This window comes from Aegilops tauschii, chromosome 6, assembly GCF_002575655.3.
Source record: "Aegilops tauschii subsp. strangulata cultivar AL8/78 chromosome 6, Aet v6.0, whole genome shotgun sequence".
NCBI lineage: Eukaryota > Viridiplantae > Streptophyta > Magnoliopsida > Poales > Poaceae > Aegilops > Aegilops tauschii.
The window spans coordinates 176,594,579-176,615,509 of record NC_053040.3 but is presented as its reverse complement, the minus strand read 5'-3'; the positions used below and the strand labels follow the sequence as shown (position 1 = coordinate 176,615,509).

The 20,931-nt window shown below is 54.2% G+C and overlaps 1 protein-coding gene across 1 annotated transcript; it reads left to right on the top strand.

Annotated features, from left to right (window-relative positions):
• The first annotated feature begins 1,628 nt into the window (after window positions 1–1,628).
• LOC141025933 (uncharacterized) lies at window positions 1,629–7,236 on the top strand. Its single transcript, XM_073501868.1, has 2 exons — window positions 1,629–2,600; window positions 6,976–7,236. Exons 1-2 carry the CDS (start codon window positions 1,629–1,631, stop codon window positions 7,234–7,236), a joined length of 1,233 nt encoding a protein of 410 aa, XP_073357969.1.
• Window positions 7,237–20,931: the final 13,695 nt, after the last annotated feature.

Below are 20,931 nucleotides of genomic sequence, written 5' to 3'. Positions count from 1 at the left end.
CAGCCGCCGCCGCCTTCACCGCCGACAGGGAATGACGATTGGCACGCGCGCCAGGGCGCGGACCAGCCTTCGGCTGCTGGGGCGGGCAGCAATGGCGGCTCGGGAGGATCTGGTGGAGATGCGGCCTCCATGGCCGGGTCATCGACGGCGGCGCCACCGACGGCCAGGCGCGTCGTTCAAACGGCCGCTTCGGGTGGGCGTCGGCATGGTAGCGACAGCAGCTGCGTGGCTGCCGTCACAGGATCAGAGCTGGTGCCTGGGCCAGGATTGCCTCGGGTTACGCGCGGCGACCAGCTGACCGCGTGCGACCGCATGCGGCCATGCGCGGGGATTGGCCAGAAGGATCTGCAGGATCCGGTTAGCCCCACACTCCCGTGTCCGCTTCTGGCGATTCGCCCAAGACCGCAGGTGGCTGGGCCAGTTGGGCCCGCTGTTTCCCTCACATCGGTGCAACTTTCCAGGTGGAAGTCGCGGGATGGGCCCCGGGGTTCGGGAAGGATTTCTACAGGAGTGGACGACCGCGTGGATTGGACGCTATGTAATGACAAGGATCGTGTCGGATCGATCCAGGTGGGGTCGGTGCTGCTTGATTTGTCGGGAGAGGTGCTGTCTAATCTGGATGGTGGGCCAACAGTGGGGGCTTTCCGCCCTTGGGATTTGTTTATGGTTAGCCTATCGGAGGATGGGGACTTGCATGTGGATGAGACGTGCCCATGCACGCCAGCACGTGAGGAGGCGGTCGATTTGGAGCCGGTCGTGAGGTTGGCTGAGAACCTGCCTGCTACCGCGGGTGACCAGCGGATGGAATCGGCGCCATGCACACCATTGGCACAGGCCTATGTGTGCCCGGTGCAAACTAACGTGGACGTGCTCTGCGCGGAGATGCAGCGGTCCCTTTCGCCCATTTTGCCAAGGCCGGAAAGTCGAGCTCCAGCCACCAAGGGTGGCAAACCAGCGAAGAAAAGGAAACTGGACGTGGCACCGGCACGGAGGAGTGCAAGGATTGCGAAGCATGCGACCACCAAACAGCAACAAGTCCTCATTCGTAAGTTGTGTCTCGCGCATGAGGGGGAGGTGATCTCTGAGGAAGCCCTTCGGATGTACGTCGACTTATTCTCCCGCCCCCTCTCGGACGCACACATTGGCGCCGTGTTGGCGTTGTTTGGTTGGGAGTCGCCGGCTATGCCGCTCATGGAGGAGGCACCGGATGCTGCGGCGTAGCTCGCCCATGTGAGGTTGGGTGGCTTGGTAGTGTGTTTTCAATGAATGCACAACCCCTCAATGTGATCGTGTGGAATGTCCGGGGCCTAAACGCTCCAGCTCGTAGGAACGCAGTGTATCAAGTGGTTGCGTCGGTGAATCCGGCCATTGTGTGCGTGCAAGAAACTAAGTTACAAGATGTATCCCTGTCCGTTGTACAACAGTGCCTTGGTAATAAATTTGGGCAGTTTTTCTATTTGCCGGCGGCTGGGACTCGTGGAGGAATCCTGGTGGCGTGGGATGACTCAATAACCCAACTGTCAAACCCACACTACACAGAGAACACACTAACGGCGATCGTCAAGACAGGGGGTGAGCAGGAGTGGTGGCTCACATGTGTCTATGACCCTAATGATGAGAGGGAGAAGATGGACTTCCTTCAGGAGCTGGTGGATATTAGAGACCTGCATGCGGGCCCGTGGCTCGTGGCCGACGACTTTAACCTGCTGGTCAATCAGGAGGACAAGAGAAACGCGTCGATAAACCGCAGAATGATGGGTAGATTTCGGGCAAAACTCAATATGCTCGAGTTGAAGGAGCTGTACTTAAACGGTAGGCGCTATACGTGGTCGAATGAAAGACGGCATGCAACGCTCGAGAAGATTGATCATGTTTTCGTGTCCAATGAGTGGGATGAGGCATTTCCCACGTGTTTCCTCTCGGCTTTGGGAACTGCCATCTCGGACCACTGCCCGTTGATGCTGGACATGAATATGGAGGTGCACACGCGTAGGAGGTTCAAGTTTGAATCGTTTTGGGTGAAGGCGGATGGTTTCATGGATACGGTGCAAGCAGCGTGGAACTCGGTCCCGGTGGCATCAAACGCTTACCTCACGTTGCATGACAAGTTGAAAGCCACGGCCATGGCTCTTCAGAGGTGGAGTGATAGATGGATTGGCAATGTGAAGCTGCAAATATGCATTGCATTGGAAGTGATAAATCGTCTGGATATAGCCATGGACGATCGTCAACTATCTGAGGCTGAGATGGGGCTCCGTAAGTGCTTGAAAAGGAAGTTGTTGGGCTTGTGCTCTCTTGAACGATCTATTGCTCGGCAGAGGTCGAGGTTGCTTCAGCTGCGAGATGGGGATGGCAATGCTAGGTTGTTCCACCAACAAGCAAGTCACCGGCAGAGGAAGAACACCATCAGAATGGTGCGGCACAATGGGAATATATACACGGGCCAGGATAGTGTGGCAGCTGCGGTGGATGATTATTATGGTGAGGCTTTCGGGTCCTGTGAAACGAGGAGGCACGCGCTTAACTTGGAGGCTCTAGGCTTACCACGGTTGGACCTTGCTCACCTTGAGGAGCCCTTTTCCATGGAGGAAGTTGAGAAGGTGATTAAGTCCATGCCTCCGGATAAAGCACCAGGGCCAGACGGATTCACGAGCTGTTTCTATGCCACATGTTGGCATATCATAAGGGAGGATTTCATGACAGCAATGACATGCTTCTACAATGGTGATGTGAGAGGGTTGGCGACAATCAACAAATCCCTTGTGTCCCTTTTACCGAAGATGTGGGGGATTTCCGGCCCATAAACCTGGTTCATGGGGCAGTCAAGATATTCGAGAAGGTGCTTGCTTCTAGGCTCGTGGTGGAGCTGCCAAACTTGGTAGGGAATCATCAAAGCGCTTTTGTCAGAGGTAGATCGCTGCACGACAATTTCATGCTAGTTCAGAGCATGGCCAGGCGCTTGCATGCTCTGAGAAACTCTACTGTGCTCCTGAAGCTGGATATCTCAAAAGCTTTCGACTCCGTCCAATGGCCTTTTCTTCTGGAGGTCATGGAACAGCTAGGGTTTGGCACCAAGTGGAGATCGTGGGTGTGTGGAATCCTAGCTACGTCCACAACACGAATCATGGTGAACAGTGACCCGGGTGAAACTATATACAACTGCAAGGGCGTGCGGCAGGGTGATCCTGTCTCACCAATGCTTTTCATTCTCACTATGGAGCCACTACATCGGCTCTTTGAGTGGGCTGCCCAGCGTGGGTTTTTGCAACCGTTGGCGACAACGGGGTTGAAGAAGAGGATCTCAATCTTTGCGGATGATGTTGTCTTATTTACCAAGCCGGAGCCTATGGATCTTGCTATCTGCAAATGCATTATTGACCTATTTGGAGAGGCATCGGGCCTGCACATTAACATGAGCAAATCGGCTGCGCTGCCGATACAGTGTTCAGAGCAGAGTATTGCCTTCGCGAGTCAGCAGTTGGGATGTCCGGTTGGATCTTTCCCTGTGAAATATCTTGGGTTTCCCCTGTCTCTAAGGAAACAATCAGCGGCTCGGCTTCAATACCTGGTGGATCAGATGGCAAACTGCTTGCCGAGGTGGAAGGCAGCTCTTATGCCGAAGAGTGGTAGGCTCACTTTGGTGCTTTCGGTCCTGTGTGCGATGCCCATCCATGCGATGATGACTTTGGACCTTCCTGCCAAAACCCTGACGGCCATGAACAAGATTTGTCGAGGTTTTCTATGGTGCCGGAGAGCGGAGGCTAATGGGGGCAACTGTGCGGTCGCATGGGAGACCGTGTGTACCCCAAAATGAGCAGGAGGGCTAGGTGTGCCTAACTTGAGGTGGATGAACTTGGCCATGCAGGCCAAATGGCCATGGTTGCAGAGGACGGATAGCAGTAGACCCTGGAGTGAATTCAAAATCAGAGTGCCACCCGAGGCGATGCAAATCTTTCAAGCGGCCACAAGGTGCAGGGCAAGCAACAGGCTTAATACCTTATTTTGGGAAGATCGATGGCTGGATGGGATGAGGATTCAGGAGCTTGCACCGGCGGTATATGACATGGTGCCATGCCGGATCAGGCAGACATGCATGCTTGGCCAGGTGGGAATGGACGGGTCCTGGGCAGCATGCCTCGGTCCCAACATAAGTATGGCGGTACTGCAACAGTTCCTACTGCTCTGGCAGAGGGTACAGGCTTGGGAACCAGTGGAGAATGCCTCGGACAAGTTAGTTTGGTCTTGGGAAACGACGGGACAGTTCACGGTGAGATCTGCGTACGCAGCGAAGTTCTGGGGAAGGGAGGTCATTCCCTCCGCGGAGTTAACTTGGAAATCATGAGCTCCGTCACAATGAAAATGCTTCACGTGGCTGGCACTACGAAACAGATGTTGGACGTCGGACCGGCTTGCTAGGAGGGGGCTGCCACATCAGGACAAATGCCCTCTTTGTGATCAAGAGGAGGAAACAATTGACCATGTGTTGCTAACATGCGTCTTCGCTAGAGCAATTTGGATGGTGGTTTTACGGCACTTGGAAAACCAGAGTGGGCGCCATCTACGCAAGATGCTCTCAGGCCATGGGTATGTGGCAAACAAGCGGTCGGAAATGTGGCAAGGAAGGATCTGCACGCTATACTACTACTGACGCTATGGGAGTTGTGGAAGCATAGAAACGCAGTTGTGTTCGATGGTGCTTCACCATCAACTGGTCAACTTATAAAGAGAATTGAGGAAGAAAGTAGGAGCTGGTCGATGGCAGGACTCTTCAAAGGCAATGTAGAGCCTCTGTTTGCAGGCTTAGCTAGGTGGACGAGTGGGGAGGAGTAGCCTAGTTAGCGTGCGTGGGGTGGAGTTGTACATACGGGTGTAAGGAATCACACCTTTGTAAAGGGCCGGTGGAGGCTTTCTATGCCTTTCCTTCTTTAATATATGATATGCACACTCGTGCATATTCAAGAAAAAACAATAAGCCTGAAACCACCATCTTGGCAACACCATTGCTACTCCTATCCGCTTGATGAAGGCGTGTCGAATGTCCGGGCCTAGTACCAAACAGACATCGCACCAAAGCCTAACATCTAAAGCCGGGTGTCCCATCCAAACCACTACCTGGATTGGGTCCCACACCGGTCTGGCACACTCCCAGTAAGCACCGCACGCTGCAAGGGCCGTCACCTCCATCATCCCTCGGTCCATCCTCAGAGCAGAACTGAAGCACCGACCTTGCCAGGCCTCTCTTCCATCAACACCACCATGACGCCAGACAACTTCCTCCTCCTGCGCGAGTCCATCTCCGCGCATCAGATGCTGAGTCTCCACAGCGCCACGCCGTCGAGATCCGCCACCATCAGTGTGTAAGGTGAAGCACCGCTCCACCAAAGACGCCGTCCTCCGGTCCCTCGAGCCCGTGTGCACCTCCAAGAATGACACCCCCAAGGGGGAAACGACACCAGAGAGCCGCCGTCATCCGATCTACTGATCTAGGGTTTCCCCCAGAGGTAGCAAAGAGTGGCCTTGAACTTCTCCACGGTGATTTCTTCAGGAAGGGAACGACGCAGCCAGCGTCGCCATCGCCGGCCTTGGCAATAGCCAAAAGCAGGTTTTCACCCAGATCTGATTGAAGACCTGCATCTCTCGTGCACGGGCCGCCGCCATCCCTGCCGGGGTCTGGATGATCCAGGCCGCCGCTGCCAGATCGCAGCAAGGAGAAGTCTCCCCACCGAGACCCGCCAGCCGAGCAGGGGAGGCCAAGACCGCGCCCGCGGGACCAGATCCGTGATGGATCCGTGCCCGCGCCGCCGCCCCGGAGCCCGCCCCACACGCAACCACCATGGCCTGGCCGTCCGCTTGTGCCGCCACCTGGCCGCCGTGCCGCCCGACGCGCCCTCGCCGCATCAGCACCAAGACTCCACCGTGCCGCTGCATCTCGCGCTACTGCCTCACGTCAGGGGAGGAAGAAGGGCCCGACTGCTGCCGACGCGCACCGGGCTTCGCCCGGCGGTGCCTTTTGGCGGCGGCGAGGGGAGGGGGTGGTGTAGGGGGGCGCGGGATGGGGGCTAGGGTTCCCCCCCCCCCGCCGCCCGCGAGAGCGAGATGAGGGACGAGAGAGGGCTGATTGCGGTGCATGGTGCACATTGCACACATTGCACACAAACTTGAGATGCATGGCACGCTTTAGTGCTAGAACCATTTTTAGAGTATGTCAATGGCGTATCATATTATTATAGAAGGCAGAAAGTTATTTACAAGAGCAGCTCTGAAGGTTCCAAAGAAGTTGTTGAAAGAAGTGCACAAGGCTTGACGCTGCTTCCTCTGGGCGCATGATCAGGAACTCACGGGAGGGAGCTGCAAAGTGAATTGGAGTCGAGTTTGCTCCCCGTTGGATCACGGCGGTCTGAGCATCCTGGACATGTAGAAATTCAGCTGTCCACTCCACCTTAGATGGTTGTGGCATGATTGGCAACATCAACACCAGCCATGGGTTGGGACTGAATCACCATGTGATGATTCAAACAGAGTGCTCTTCAACACGGCAACCTTGGGCAATGGTAAAACGACGAGCTTCTAGCACCATTGCTGGCTGGGTGCAACCCCCTGAAGACGTGCTTCCCCGCGTTGTTCAAACACTCCATGAGGAAAAATCGCTCGGTTGCGCAGACGCTTGCAGATGACAAATGGATCGCAGACCTAGCCCACGGGAGCATGGAAGGACTGATAGAGGATGTGCTACGCCTGCATAGGCTTCTGCAGCAAAGCCAGGTGGCCATCCACAGTGAAACTGAAGACCAGAGCAGATGGGATTTTGAGAGCCCTGGAAACTACACCTCAAGATCGGCGTACCTCCTGCAGTTCCTAGGATCGAAGAAATAATAGTTCGCAGAGGTCATCTGGCAATCTTGGGCACCAGCAAAAATCAAGATCTTTGCATGGTTGCTGCATCAAGATCGCTTATGGTGCTATGATCGCCTGCAGCATCGCGGGTGGGAGAACAAGTACTTCTGCCAGCTTTGCATGAGGAACTTGGAAAGCTCTGACCACCTCTTCTGGCACTGCAACTTCTCTCGCTCGGTGTGGAGCGCAATGGCAACCTGGCATGGCTGCTATGCGCTTCGTCAAAATTCATGGTCGCACCACAAGAATGCAATGGAGGTTATGAAGGCCATCATTCAGAACACTGAAACGGCACAGGAAAGGATCAAGTCGATTGCCATGCTCATGCTCTGGGAGATATGATAGGAGAGAAATCGTTGCATCTTCAAAGGCAAGACTGCAAATGAGAGGGATGTGCAACAAGAGATTATGCGGGCATTCACACTTTGGAGTCAAGCTGGAGTAAAATGCATTGAGAGCCCCTTCGGGGAAGCACCTTGAGAATATCAACATGAGGGCTAGCCTACGGGCATGTCTTTCTTTCTCCTTCTCTTATTTTTCTCCTTGATCTTCACATCATCCATCTCTGTAACGCTTTTTCCACTGCTCTCTGCTATCAATCAATGAAACGCCAGCAAGATTGGTTCTTAAAAAAAGAGCCCTAGCATGATGCGAACATCTCTTAGGGTAACCGAAACACCCACTCCTACATCCTAGGTACATGAAACTACTTTTTCACGAAAGGATCTAAAGCACTAACACCACCTAGTGTTTCCTTCCTCCAATTATCAATATCATCGAGTATCTCCATCGTCTTGAGTTGAGGCGTCATTTTTTGTCTCGAGATGTTGTTGAACACTCTTGCGTTCCACTGTTTCCAGAGAGCCCAATAAATTTCTATGGCTATGGAGTCGAACCCTCTCCGTATCTTCCCGTCGAACCGTCGTTGTTGTAGTAGCCACCAGTCAGTGAATGTTGCATCCGTGGATGGGCCTTGAATGTTGATACCTAGCGCTAGGAAGCAAGAATGCCAAAGTTCTCTTGCATAAACGCAATGGGCGAGGATATGGTCAACGTTGTCTTCATCTTGAAGACAAGTGTGGCAAGGCGCTGGGGCATCCTGTAATCCATGGAGGGCCCGTCGACCAGACGTCCATAAGCGGTATTGGGTAGCTAGCCACATGAATTTTTGCATTTGAGTGTCTCCCAACTATGTCAAATGCAGGCGACCGTGGTGGACTGAATGTGTCCCATACAAAGTCTCTTGTACATCGATGTGGCAGTGTATTTCCCAGACTCATCACAAGGCCACTCAAAACGGTCTGGCGTCTCGGTATTCTTATCAACCATGGTGATGGCTTGGCAGAGCTCATAGACTTGCATGGGCCAGAAAGGATAGCTCGCCCTGGCCATCCTCTACCCAAACGTTATCGATGAGCACGTCTGCACAGTTCTTCTGTTGCGATTTCTGGTACTAACAGACTACAGTAGGAGAGGAGCAATGTTCACTACTACTACTCTATGGATCCATCGGTATTTCCAGAGCACTTTCGATCCTTCACCCACTGTGATCTTGACAAAGCTATCAAAAACCCCTCGAGCTTGCTCGTCCACCGTCATGTGCATGCCTTGCCAAGGCCTATTTGGGTCGAATCTTCTTAGCCACTCCCATCGTACTCGAAGCGTGAGCGCTTGTAGGCTCATGTTTTTAATCCCGAGGCTTCCAAAGCGAGTTGGACGACAAATCATAACCCAGGCGATGAGGCATTGACCGCCGTTGATCTTGTCCTTCCCTACCCAGAAGAAGGACTTCATCCATTTGTTGATGTCCACAATAACCTAGGCCAGGAGTCAAGCACTAGTAACTGATGAATCAGTCTTGCTGTGATCACTAACTTGACGAGGATTAGCCTCCCTGGTCACTGAATGAATCCACGCTGCCACGCTGGAATGAAGTTCCTGACCTGGTCGTTGAGGGGCTGTCAATCTACTTTGGTTAGTTAGTCTATCGCAAGTTGAAGACCTAGGTAGTAGCAGGGAAAGCATCCGAGCTTGCATTGCAGCATCACCTCCACTCTCTGTTGTCAGATCACGGGTTCCGGCAAAACCCTCAAGGTTCGAACACTGGGGTGCGCACGAAGATCTCTCCTCCCCCTAAGCTTACACACTCCACGATCTCACGGCCTAGCTCGACGAACCCGAAGAACAAAGGGACACAAGAGACACGAGATTTATACTAGTTTGGGCCACCGTTGTGGTGTAATACCCTACTCCAGTGGTGTGGTGGATTGCCTCTTGGGCTGAGGATGAACAGTTACAAGGGAAGAACAGCCTCGCGAGGAGAGGTATTCTTGTGCTTGGTGAGCTGGTGGGTGCAAAGGGTGGTCTGAATGATCTGTCCCCTCTATGGTGGTGGCTAGTCCTATTTATAGAGGCCTTGGTCCTCTTCCCAAATATTGAGCGGGAAGGGATGCCACAACGGCCAGTTTGAAGGGGGACAGCTAGTACAAGCTATCCTGACTAAAGGTGGTCTTCGTCTGCCAAAGGCTCTGGTGGTGACGCCGCCTTGGGCTCCACGGTGACTTTTGTCCTGCCGTCCTGCTGGTCTTGGTCTCGTTGCACCGATATGGAAACCTTTGTCTGATGCCTCGGGACTCCTCGCCTGTGCTTGCCTCTTTAGCACCAAAGAGGAAACGATGACACTGTGCTCGCTGGCGCCCGCTTGGCGCCCGCCTGGCCTTGGTCGTCATGGCTTACGTCATGGGAACCTCGCGAGGTTTCCCATTGCCTTGATCTCTCCGCCCCTTGCAAGCCAGCCTGGTGAGGCTGCCCCTGAGGAGGTCTTGCATCGTCCGCCTCGCGAGGCTTGGCCCCTCGCGAGGGTCTTGAGTGTTTGCTGGTGAAGATGGGCCATACAGGCCCGCTGGTTGAGCCACGCCGTGGGCCGCAGGCAGGCAAGTCTGGGGACCCGCGTTCCCAGAACGCCGACAGTAGCCCCCGGGCCCAAGGTGCGCTCGGACTTGGCTTCGAGGCGAAGCCAAGGGGCAAGTGCGGAGCGCCGCGGGCCCCAACAGCCTCCGGCCTTGGTCGACATGTGGCAATTTATTGGACGTGGGCGTCTCCGCTTCCCCACACTGCCTCGGCAACTGCCCGTCTGACAAAAGACTGGCGCGGGCAACGCTTGCCTACATTGCTTTCCTTCGTCTCGCTCCAGATCCCCTTCTTTTGTTCCCTACGAGGAATCGAGATGAACCTCGTGGGGCGTGTAAAGGGGCTGTAATGTCTTTGTTGACGTCTTCCTTATCATGAAAATCTGCGAACGCATGTCTTGTTTTGGCTCAGTCTCCCCTTTCCATCCCCGTGACATCTTGGTGCTCTACGCCGACAGGTCCTGGTCCCCAGGCAGGCTGCAGCCGTTGCTGGTATGCCAGGTCGCGGTGCCGTGGCCAAGGCCAGGAGGTGAGCGGCCCGAGGTCCAGTAAGAGCTCCTGAGGCGTGATGCTCAAGAGGTCCCCTTTAGAGTGCAAGCGGCCACCGAGAGGTAGGAAAGGGAGGCGACGTTGCCGCAACAAGGCTACAACAAGTGGAGATTCTATGCCATTGCGCCTGGTTGATCAGGGCGTGAAACTTATCTTGGCGGTGGACAGTCGGTTCCTTGTGATGTGCCAGACTCGTGCGTCGGCGGCCGTAGTGCAGCTAGGCTAGCCCCGTGCAGGCCTTCCCCTCTTCTCCATGCTCTTCTATGTGCTCTACGTCCTCAGGTCCCGGCCCTCGAGCGAGCTCAGCCGCCGCTGGTATGCCAGGTCGCGATGCCGTGGTCAAGGCCAGGGGGTGAGGGCGGGAGAGCCAGTAAGATCTCCTGAGTCGCGATGCTCAGGAGCCCCCCTTTTAACGCGCAAGCGAATTGCATGGGAGAAGAGGGAGCCCGCGGTACCGCCTGCTGTTATCCTCGGGAGGTTCCTGCAGGTTAGCGCGAGGAGGGACACAGATTGCTCCTGCGATTGCCGGTCCGCCGCTGGTTGCTCCGCAAGAAGGTGAAGGCACTGAGGGCCTGGTGAGGTGACGTGCGCGGGGCGTGCCGTGAGTCAGAGCTCGACCGCTCAGATTTGTCGACATTGCAGGGACGGACCCGAGCACAAGCGTCGTGCCAGCATGAGCAGCTCCGATGGTGGGCGATAATCAAGCAGGTGATAACCATAGATAAATTGTGCATGGAAAGCAAACTAGCTTAGGTAAATGCAAGAATGATACATGCCACTGGGTCAGACCCGAGCGGCTTGGGGATGATGCAGCCCGAGGGGGGGCCCCAGCAGAGTAAGCTAAAGATGCAAGAGGGATACAAGCCGCAGGGACGGACCCACACAGCTTGGGAATGATGTGGCCCAGAGGGCGCTCCCAGCTAAATAAACTTGGAAAATGTCACCTGGTTCCGTTGTCGAAGGGGTGTTGGGGTAGCTGAAGACACATGGCGATGGGGTTGCTCCCACGAGCCACCGGGACCCTGAGCCTCGGGAGGCTCTGGGGGTCCAGGCGGTTCCTTGAGGGCCGTCTCCATCTCCTCCAGGACTGTGTGATGCCTGGCCTCCTGAGCCGTCAGGACGCTCCGTAGGCTGCGCTGATAGGTGGCCACCATGCTCGCCAGGCCGAATGGCATGCGAACATAGCTGTGAGCTGGGCCCTCGCAGCGTCCCACGCGCGAAGGCCAGAAGAGCTCCTGAGATGCGGCCCTGTTGAGCCCTAGGATGTCGATGCAGACGCGCAGCCCGCCATCCTTGCCTGGATGTGGAGCCGCACCCGGTGAGCGGCGATCGCCACACATGGCCCTTGCTTCCTGAAGTTCTTGGGTAGTCTGGATGATGAACTCCTGAGCACCAAGCGCTCCTCGCCCAGTGCCTTCCTGAGGGAAATGTGCCGCAAAGCACGCCACCATGTGGTGCCCGAGCGCCTCCCTCGTGATGTTGGCTAGGTCTGAGGCCCTCCAGAAGAGAGCCCCCGAGCCCCGACCAAGGAGGGCGCCGGGCGCGCCTTCCTATGCGCGGGAAGGAGGCGCCCCATTTGAGGGCGCATGTCTTGGGGTTGTGCTGCTGGTGACGCCGCTCTCGTGAGGCCCTTGGTGGAGCAGCTGCTTCTTCTTCTTGGGGGTGGCCTCAGGAGGGTACAGGATTCCTTCATTGTCAGGGTCTTCGATTGCTGTAGCTTGGAAGGCGCGCTCGAGGGAGCACACCACATCCTTCTCCTCACAGGCGACTATGATGATACCACCAGTCCCTGGCATCTTGAGGACGTTGTAGCCGTGGTGGGTCACCACCATGAACTTGGCCAATGCTGGGTACCCGAGATTGTGTTGTATGGCAGACGAATGTGGGCGACGTCGAAGTCGATGAGCTCGGTGTGGTAGTTGTCGCGTCCACCGAAGGTGACAGGGAGGCGGACCTGCCCGATCGGGGTGGTGGAACCATCAGTCACTCCTGAGAAGGGCTTGGTCGGTTGCAGCTGATCATATGGTACTTGGAGGCGATCAAACGTGTCGACGGACAAGACGTTAAGCCCCGCGCCACCATCGATGAGGGTCTTGGTGACTTGGACGTTGCTGAGGACGGGTGAGCAGTGCATGGGGAGAGCGCCAGCGGTGGCCGCACACTTGAGCTGATATGCCGAGCTGAAAGTGATGGCGTACTTGGACCACCTGAGCGGGCATGTGGCCTCGAGCTTGGGAAGGGCCGCGTTCACCTCGCGAGCAAACTGCTTGAAGATGCGCTCGGAGGCTGGAGCTTGAGCTCCGCCCAAGATGCAGGCGATAGTGCGCGGCTCCTAGAAGCCCCCAGCCCCCTCGTCCTGATGGTGGTCGTCATTCCTTATTGGCAGTGGCGGCAGCGGAGGAAGGCCAGCGTTGCCCTGGGGGAGGTCCTCGCGAGGCTGGTCCCTCCAGCTGCCCTCATGAGGCTGATCTTGCCAGCGGTCCTCACGTGGCCAGTCGCGCCACTCCTGGTGGGGGCCACGGTCGTCCTAGCGTCCTCTGCCTCCTCCTCCTCCTCGGCCGTAGCCCCGGTTGTTGCGCTCGGGGCGTCAACCGAAGCGTCCATCTCGAATGGCCCTGAGTTCTTGACACTCGTTGGTGTTGTGGTTGTGTATGTTGTGGAAAGCGCAGAACGGTCGACTACTCTTGGATGACTCGGGATGGTCTCGGTCGCGCTTCGTATCAGGCTCCGCCGCGAGTACGGCCACTCCTTTGCGCTTCACGTCCTTGGCCTTGGCTTTCTTCTCCTCTGGGTCGGTAGTAGGGAGCTCGAGGAGGGAAAGGCGCCCTTCCTCAGCTCTTGCGCACTTGATCGCCAGGTTGAATAGCTCCAGAGCCGTGCATAGCTCCTCGCGGATGGCGAGCTCCTCCTTCATCTTGACGTCGCGGACGCCATCGGAAAACGCCGAAATGATGGCCTCGTCCGTCACCTTGGGGATCTTGAGGCGGGCGCAGTTGAAGCGCTAGATGTACTTCTGCAGGGTTTCCCCTGGTTGCTGCTTGATGCGCTGCAGCTCGCTTGCAGCTGGTGGGCGGTCGCGAGTGCCCTGGAAGTTGGTGACGAAGCGGTCGCGCATCTCGCCCCAGGAGGAGATCAAGCCCGGGGGCAAGTTCAAGAGCCATGAGCGAGCGTCGTCCTTGAGAGCCATGGGGAACCAGTTCGCCATGACCTTTTCGTTGCCGTTGGCTGCCTCGATGCTCAGCTCATAGAGCTGCAGGAACTCCGCAGGGTCGGGGGTGCCGTTGTAGCGAGGAGGCAGATCCGGCTTGAAGTTGCCCGGCTAGACGACGCCACACAGCTCAGGAGTTAAGGCGCGGCAGCCGGCTGTGGCCACCGGGGCCCGTCGTGGAGGCGGAGCTTGATCTTGGCGTCCCCGCGCCGCCATGACAAGTGGCGCGTGGCCCTGCCGCGGCAAGCGATCCTGACGTGGCGGTGCTGGGAGCGGTGGAGTGTTCGCTTGCGGCCGGGAACTTCTTGGCAGCTTCCTTCTTCTCGCGTGGGTGCCTGGCGCGGCGGGTCACGCCGCACGGCCGCCTGTCTTGGCGCCAGAGCGCCGTCTTGGGGCAGAGGTGGCGGAGGCGCTCTGTGAGCTACGTCGCCCGTAGCTGGTGGAGGGCAAGCCAGCGAGAGGGACGGTGCGGGGGAGCCCCCAGCGGCGCTGACGAGCTCAGCGATGCGGTCCAACCAGTCCTCATAGAGGTCGTCGACCAGGCGGTAGTGCAGGAGCTCGCGTGCCATGAGCAGCGCGGCCTGCGTGTCGGTGGGAGCGCGATGAGACGACGAGCCAGCTGGGGTCAGCGACGGAGTGGCGGTGCGGCCATCCCGCCGCACGGAGGGGTGCAGAGAGGACGCTTGCTACTCGTTTCCCGCCGGACCGGTGGCGGCGTTGGCGGCGGGTGACGGAGAACGACGGGGAGGCCCGCCGACGGGGGTTGTCTGAGCGACACGGGCGGCGAGGGCGGCCCAGCGCTTGGCGCGGGCTCGACGAGCGTCTGACATGATTGTGGTGGAGCGGTGAAACACAGATCAACGAGAGGAAAGCTTCAGCGCACCCCTACCTGGCGCGCCAAATGTCGGATCACGGGTTCCGGCAAAACCCTCAAGGTTCGAACACTGGGGTGCGCACGAAGATCTCTCCTCCCCCTAAGCTCACACACTCCACGATATCACGGCCTAGCTCGACGAACCCGAAGAACAAGGGACACAAGAGACACGAGATTTATACTAGTTCGGGCCACCGTTGTGGTGTAATACCCTACTCCAGTGTGGTGTGGTGGATTGCCTCTTGGGCTAAGGATGAATAGTTACAAGGGAAGAACAGCCTCGCGAGGAGTGGTGTTCTTGTGCTTCGTGAGCTGGTGGGTGCAGAGGGTGGTCTGAATGATCTGTCCCCTCTATGGTGGTGGCTAGTCCTTTTTATAGAGGCCTTGGTCCTCTTCCCAAATATTGAGCGGGAAGGGATGCCACAATGGCCAGTTTGAAGGGGGACAACTAGTACAAGCTATCCTGACTAAAGGTGGTCTTCGGCTGCCAAAGGCTCTGGTGGTGACACCGCCTTGGGCTCAACGGTGACCTCCGTCCTGCCGTCCTGCTGGTCTTGGTCTCGTTGCACAGGATATGGAAACCTTTGCCTGATGCCTCGGGACTCCTCTGCTGCGCTTGCCTCTTTAGCACCAAAGAGGAAACGAGGACACTGTGCTCGCTGGCGCCCGCCTGGCCTTGGTCGTCATGGCTTACATCATGGGAACCTCGCGAGGTTTCCCTTTGCCTTGATCTCCCCGCCCCTCGCGAGCCAGCCTGGTGAGGCTGCCCCCGAGGAGGTCTTGCGTCGTCCACCTCGCGAGGCTTGGCCCCTCGCGAGGGTCTTGAGTGTTCGCTGGTGAAGATGGGCCGTACGGGCCCGCTGGTGGAGCCACGCCATGGGCCACAGGTAGGCAAGTCTGGGGACCCCCGTTCCCAGAACGCCAACATCTGTTTATATATCCAACTCATTTTTCCTGATGAGGATCACGTTAGACTTGATGTAGTTGATCCATAATCCAGAGGCTTCACCAAAGATGTCAAAAGTTGTGTTCACAAAACAAAGATCTTGCAATGAGGGTATGATGCAGAGGGCAAGATCATCAGCATGTAGCGACAACCTTTGGGTGGCAGAGATCCCTCTGAACGAGCTTAGTACTCCTTCATCTCTTGCCTTGTTGATTACGTGGGCGAGGGGGTCCATTGCGATAACGAAGAGTAGGGGGAGTCGGATCCCCCTGCCTCAGACCTTTGGCATGGTGGAAGCGCTTTCGTGGGACACCGTTGACAACCACTCGAGTGTTCGCAGGCTGCAATAGATGATCATGATTGGTTTGAGTTGTATATTTTATTTTGGTGCTGTCCTGCGGTGACCTCCGTGTCGCGCAAACATGAGGGATCCCCGCTGTAGGGTGTTGCAATACGTTCATGGTTCGCTTATGGTGGGTGGCGTGAGTGACAGAAGCACAGACCCGAGTTTGGGGGTCATTGCATATGGGATAAAGAGGACTTGATACTTAATGCTATGGTTGGCTTTTACCTTAATGATCTTTGGTAGTTGCGGATGCTTGCTAGAGTTCCAATCATAAGTGCATATGATCCAAGTGTTGGGAAACGTAGCATCCAATTTCAAAAAAACTCCTACGCTCATGCAAGATCTATCTAGGAGATGCATAGCAACGAGAGGGGGAGAGTGTGTCTACGTACCGTCGTAGACCGAAAGCGGAAGCGTTTGACAACGCGATTGATGTAGTCGAACTTCTTCTCGCTCTCACCGATCAAGCACCGAACGTACGGCAACTCCGAGTTCTGCACAAGTTCAGCTCGATGATGTCCCTCAAACTCTTGATCTAGAAAAGTGTCGTGGAAGAGTTCCATCAGCATGACGGTGTGCTAACGGTGATGGTGAAGTGATCCGCGCAGGGCTTCACCTAAGCACTACGAAGATATGACCGGAGGCGTAAACTGTGGAGGGGGGCGCCACACACGGCTAACAATTGTTGGTGTGTGTTCTAGCGGTGCCCCCCACATATATATAAGTTGGAGGGGGGAGAGGCAGCCAAGGGGGCGCCCCAAGTAGGAGGAATCCTACTTGCTGTCCTCCCCAATTCGGCCTCCCCCCTTTCCATGCATGCATGAAGGGGAAGAAAAGAGGGGGGTGAGGGAAGGAAGTGGGAATCCTAATCCACACTTTCCTTTCCCTTTCCCCCTTTCCGTCTCCCCCTCCTATGGCCTTATAGGGCGCGCCAGCCCCTTGTGGGCTGGTGTGTTCCTTCACAAGGCCCATATGGCCCATAGGATTGCCGGGGGTACCCGAAACACCTTCCGGTGACCCGATATGTACCCGATACCCTCGGGAACACTTCCGGTGTTCGAATACCATCGTCCTATATATCAATCTTTACCTCTCGACCATTTCGAGACTCCTCATCATGTCTGTGATCTCATCTGGGACTCCGAACAACATTGATCACCAAATCACATAACTCATATAATACAAAATCATCATCGAACGTTAAGCGTGCGGACCCTACGGGTTCGAGAACTATGTAGACATGACCGAGACACCTCTCCGGTTAATAACCAATAGCAGAACCTGGAGGCTCATATTGGTTCCAACATATTCTACGAAGATCTTTATCGGTCGAACCGTAATGACAATATACATTATTCCCTTTGTCATCGGTATGTTACTTGCCCGAGATTCGATCGTCAGTATCTTCATACCTAGTTCAATCTCGTTACCAGCAAGTCTCTTTACTCATTCCGTAATACATCATCCCGCAACTAAATCATTAGTCACTTTGCTTGCAAGGCTTCTTATGATGTGTATTACCGAGAGGGCCCAGAGATACCACTCCGATACTCGGAGTGACAAATCCTAATCTCGATCTTAGCCAACCCAACAAACACGTTCGGAGATACCTGTAGAGCATCTTTATAATCACCCAGTTATGTTGTGACATTTTATAGCACACAAGGTATTCCTCCGGTATCCGGGATTTGCATAATCTCATAGTCAAAGGAATATATATATATGACATGAAGAAAGCAATAGCAATAAAACTGAACGATCAATATGCTAAGCTAACGGATGGGTCATGTCCATCACATCATTATCCTAATGATGTAATCCCGTTCATCAAATGACAACACATGTCCATGGTTAGGAAACTTAACCATCTTTGATTAATGAGCTAGTCTAGTAGAGGCTTACTAGGGACACGGTGTTTTGTTATGTATCCATACATGTATCAAGTTTCCGGTTAATACAATTCTAGCATGAATAATAGACATTTATCATGATATAAGGAAATATAAAATAACAACATTATTATTGCCTCTAGGGCATATTTCCTTCAGTCTCCCACTTGCGCTAGAGTCAATAATCTAGTTCACATCGCCATGTGATTTAACACCAATAGTTCACATCTTTATGTGATTAACACCCATAGTTCACATCGCCATGTGACCAACATCCAAAAGGTTTACTAGAGTCAATAATCTAGTTCACATCGCTATGTGATTAACACCAAAAGTGTAATAAGGTGTGATCATGCTTTGCTTGTGAGAGAAGTTTAGTCAACGGGTCTGCCACATTCAAATCTGTATGTATTTGCGAATTTCTATGTCTACAATGCTCTGCATGGAGCTACTCTAGCTGATTGCTCCCACGTTCAATACGTATCTAGATTGAGACTTAGAGTCATATAGATCAGTGTCAAAGCTTGCATCGACGTAACTCTTTATGACGAATTCTTTATCACCTCCATAACCGAGAAACATTTCCTTAGTCCTCTTTAATGTAACTAAGGATAATTTTGACCTTGTCCAATGATCTAGTCCTAGATCACTATTGTACCCCCTTGCCAAACTCATGGCAAGGTACACAACAGGTTTGGTACATAGCATGGCATACTTTATAGAACCTATGGATGAGGCATAGGGAATGACTTTCATTCTTTCTTTATCTTCTGTCGTGGTCTGGTTTTGAGGCTTTACTCAACTTCACACCTTACAATACAGGAAAGAACTCCTTCTTTGGCTGATCCATTTTGAACTCCTTCAAAATCTTGTCAAGGTATGTACTCATTGAAAGTCTTATCAAGCGTCTTGATCTATCTCTATAGATCTTGATGCCCAATATGTAAGCAGCTTCACCAAGTTCTTTTATTGAAAAATTCTTATTCAAATATCCTTTTATGCTATCTAGAAATTCTACATCATTTCCAATCAACAATATGGCATCCACATATAATATTAGAAATGCTACAGAGCTCCCACTCACTTTCTTGTAAATACAGGCTTCACCATAAGTCCATATAAAACCATATGCTTTGATCACCTTATCAAAGCATATATTCCAACTCCGAGATGCTTGCACCAGTCCATAGATGGATCGCTGGAGTTTGCACAGCCAGAGATCTGATCCACCTGGATATGGACGATCGCATGCATGCGGCTGTAAGAGTCTTCGCCTGCTCGCGAGATATTTTCCAAGGCGGCCACGGTGCGGCGATACATCTCTGCTGCATTCGTATTGCGGCGGGACATCTCTGCTGCTTCTGCGGCGTGGCTGGACCAGTCTGCTGCATCAACGGCACGACGGGACCTCCGTGCTACTTCGGCGGCGAGGTGGGACCTCTGTGCTGCTACTTCCGCACGGCGGGACATGTCGGTTGCTTTCGTGGCGAGGCAGGACATCTCTCGTGCTTCCGCTTCCATGCTCGCCTCTCCCTGGTGGTAATCTCTCGACCCAGAACTCACGCTGGCCATGGCAGACGCAAGGGAAGGATGCTGAATGACTTGTTTGTTTTTGTGGATGAGGAGTTGAGGAGGAATGTACAGTCATCTTGGCATAGTAGTATTTATAACCGAGTACTAATACGCTCCTAAGTGGGAAACTTTTTAGGTTGTGATCGGTGTGAACAAGTTTGCAATTAAATATAGCGTGTAGTAATTTGGAATGTGACAAGATGCAAGCTCAAAATTTATTGACGGTTCTAGTCTCGAAGTGTGGCACTATTCCCGGATGTCGTAACGTGGGAACGTGTTCTCGGTCGTGGTGTAGCATATGCCATGGTACTTCTTTTTCTACTACTGTGTACGTGCAATAACTGGCACTGTCGGATACATATCTTACGGTTATCGGGGCATTCGACAGGAATAGCCTCGTGGCGAGCTATAGACTAGTCTTTTTTTCACACGCATTACATCGACACATATCATCTCTCTCCCTCTTTCCCACGCACACACCTATCTCTCGGGACTTCTCGCATGCACCATCTCTAGCTCCCTAGGTCGATGCCACCCACATACACTTGTACTCTGAGTTCAATACGTTATACAAGAAGAGAAGAGGTGCACGCACACACTCATCCTCTCTCACACACGCATCTGTAGCTACGAATTGTAGTGTTGTCAACCATCCGATTGGCTCTATCATAGGTTTTCCGTTGCTCCTTGGCCTTGAGACTGAGAAGTTTAAAACGTGGAGGCTAAGCTGGAGACGCGAGGTTTTGGTCAATGTGTGGGCTGCACACGGAACCAACACGACACGAGCTTCGTCTGCCTGGTGCGCAGTCGGGTGAGTTGTCCATGTATAGACACAACCAGGCCCTCCTTGGTATCTGTGCCTCGACTTATGCACAGAGAAATTAGGATCGGAGGGAGTACTACTAATAGTAGTACTACTTTGATGTCTCACGTCAACTCGCACAAGTATGAAACACTTCCTGAACAAACAAGCATATAAGCTGTTATACTTCTTACCCAAAGGATCTTTATATCCAACAGACACAAAATATCCGTTCGACTGTTGGAAATTACTTTAGCTGCTGATCTGATGTCGAAGTAATTGCTGCATCGCCACCAAAACCCTCCATCTTTTAAGCTAAAGTAGACCGAGCTAACCCCTATATTAGCATATTACTAAGAAAAACAGAAGGCACTGTAGAATCATTTAGGAGGAGAGCTTTTCAATCTGAATGTGGAGGGACACCGTCCTCGACAACCCAGCCTTGGCCAGCAGCTTGGGCGGAACTATGAAGAAGGTCATCTCCTGCACGGCGACGTCGCCGAGGTCCTTGCTGCTTGTCACCTCCATTTCCACCTTGACGGCATCGGTCCTGCCTTTGGACTCCCCCGGCGGGCCGTTCGCCCACAGCGTGGCCACGTAGTGCGGTAGTGGGGAGGCCCCCGCTCTGATGCAGATGACCGACACGGTGACAGGCACGGCGATGTCGAGCATGCCATCGACCAAGAAAAACGCGCGGCCGTCCTCCTTCGCGAACAGCAAGAACCGTGGCTCTGATAGTGGCACTTGCAGCTGGAGCACCTTGTCGTACTAGAACCTGTGCACAGGCATGGGATGCATGGTTCTGATGTGGTGGGAGAGCGCCGACGGCGGGCCTTCGTAGTCGCAGACGGGCACGGGGCATTTGTAGGGCGCGAGAGGACACACGCTCTGGTGATCGGCGAGCTAGTGGTAAGTGAAGTAGAGCCCACAACCTTCGTGCGG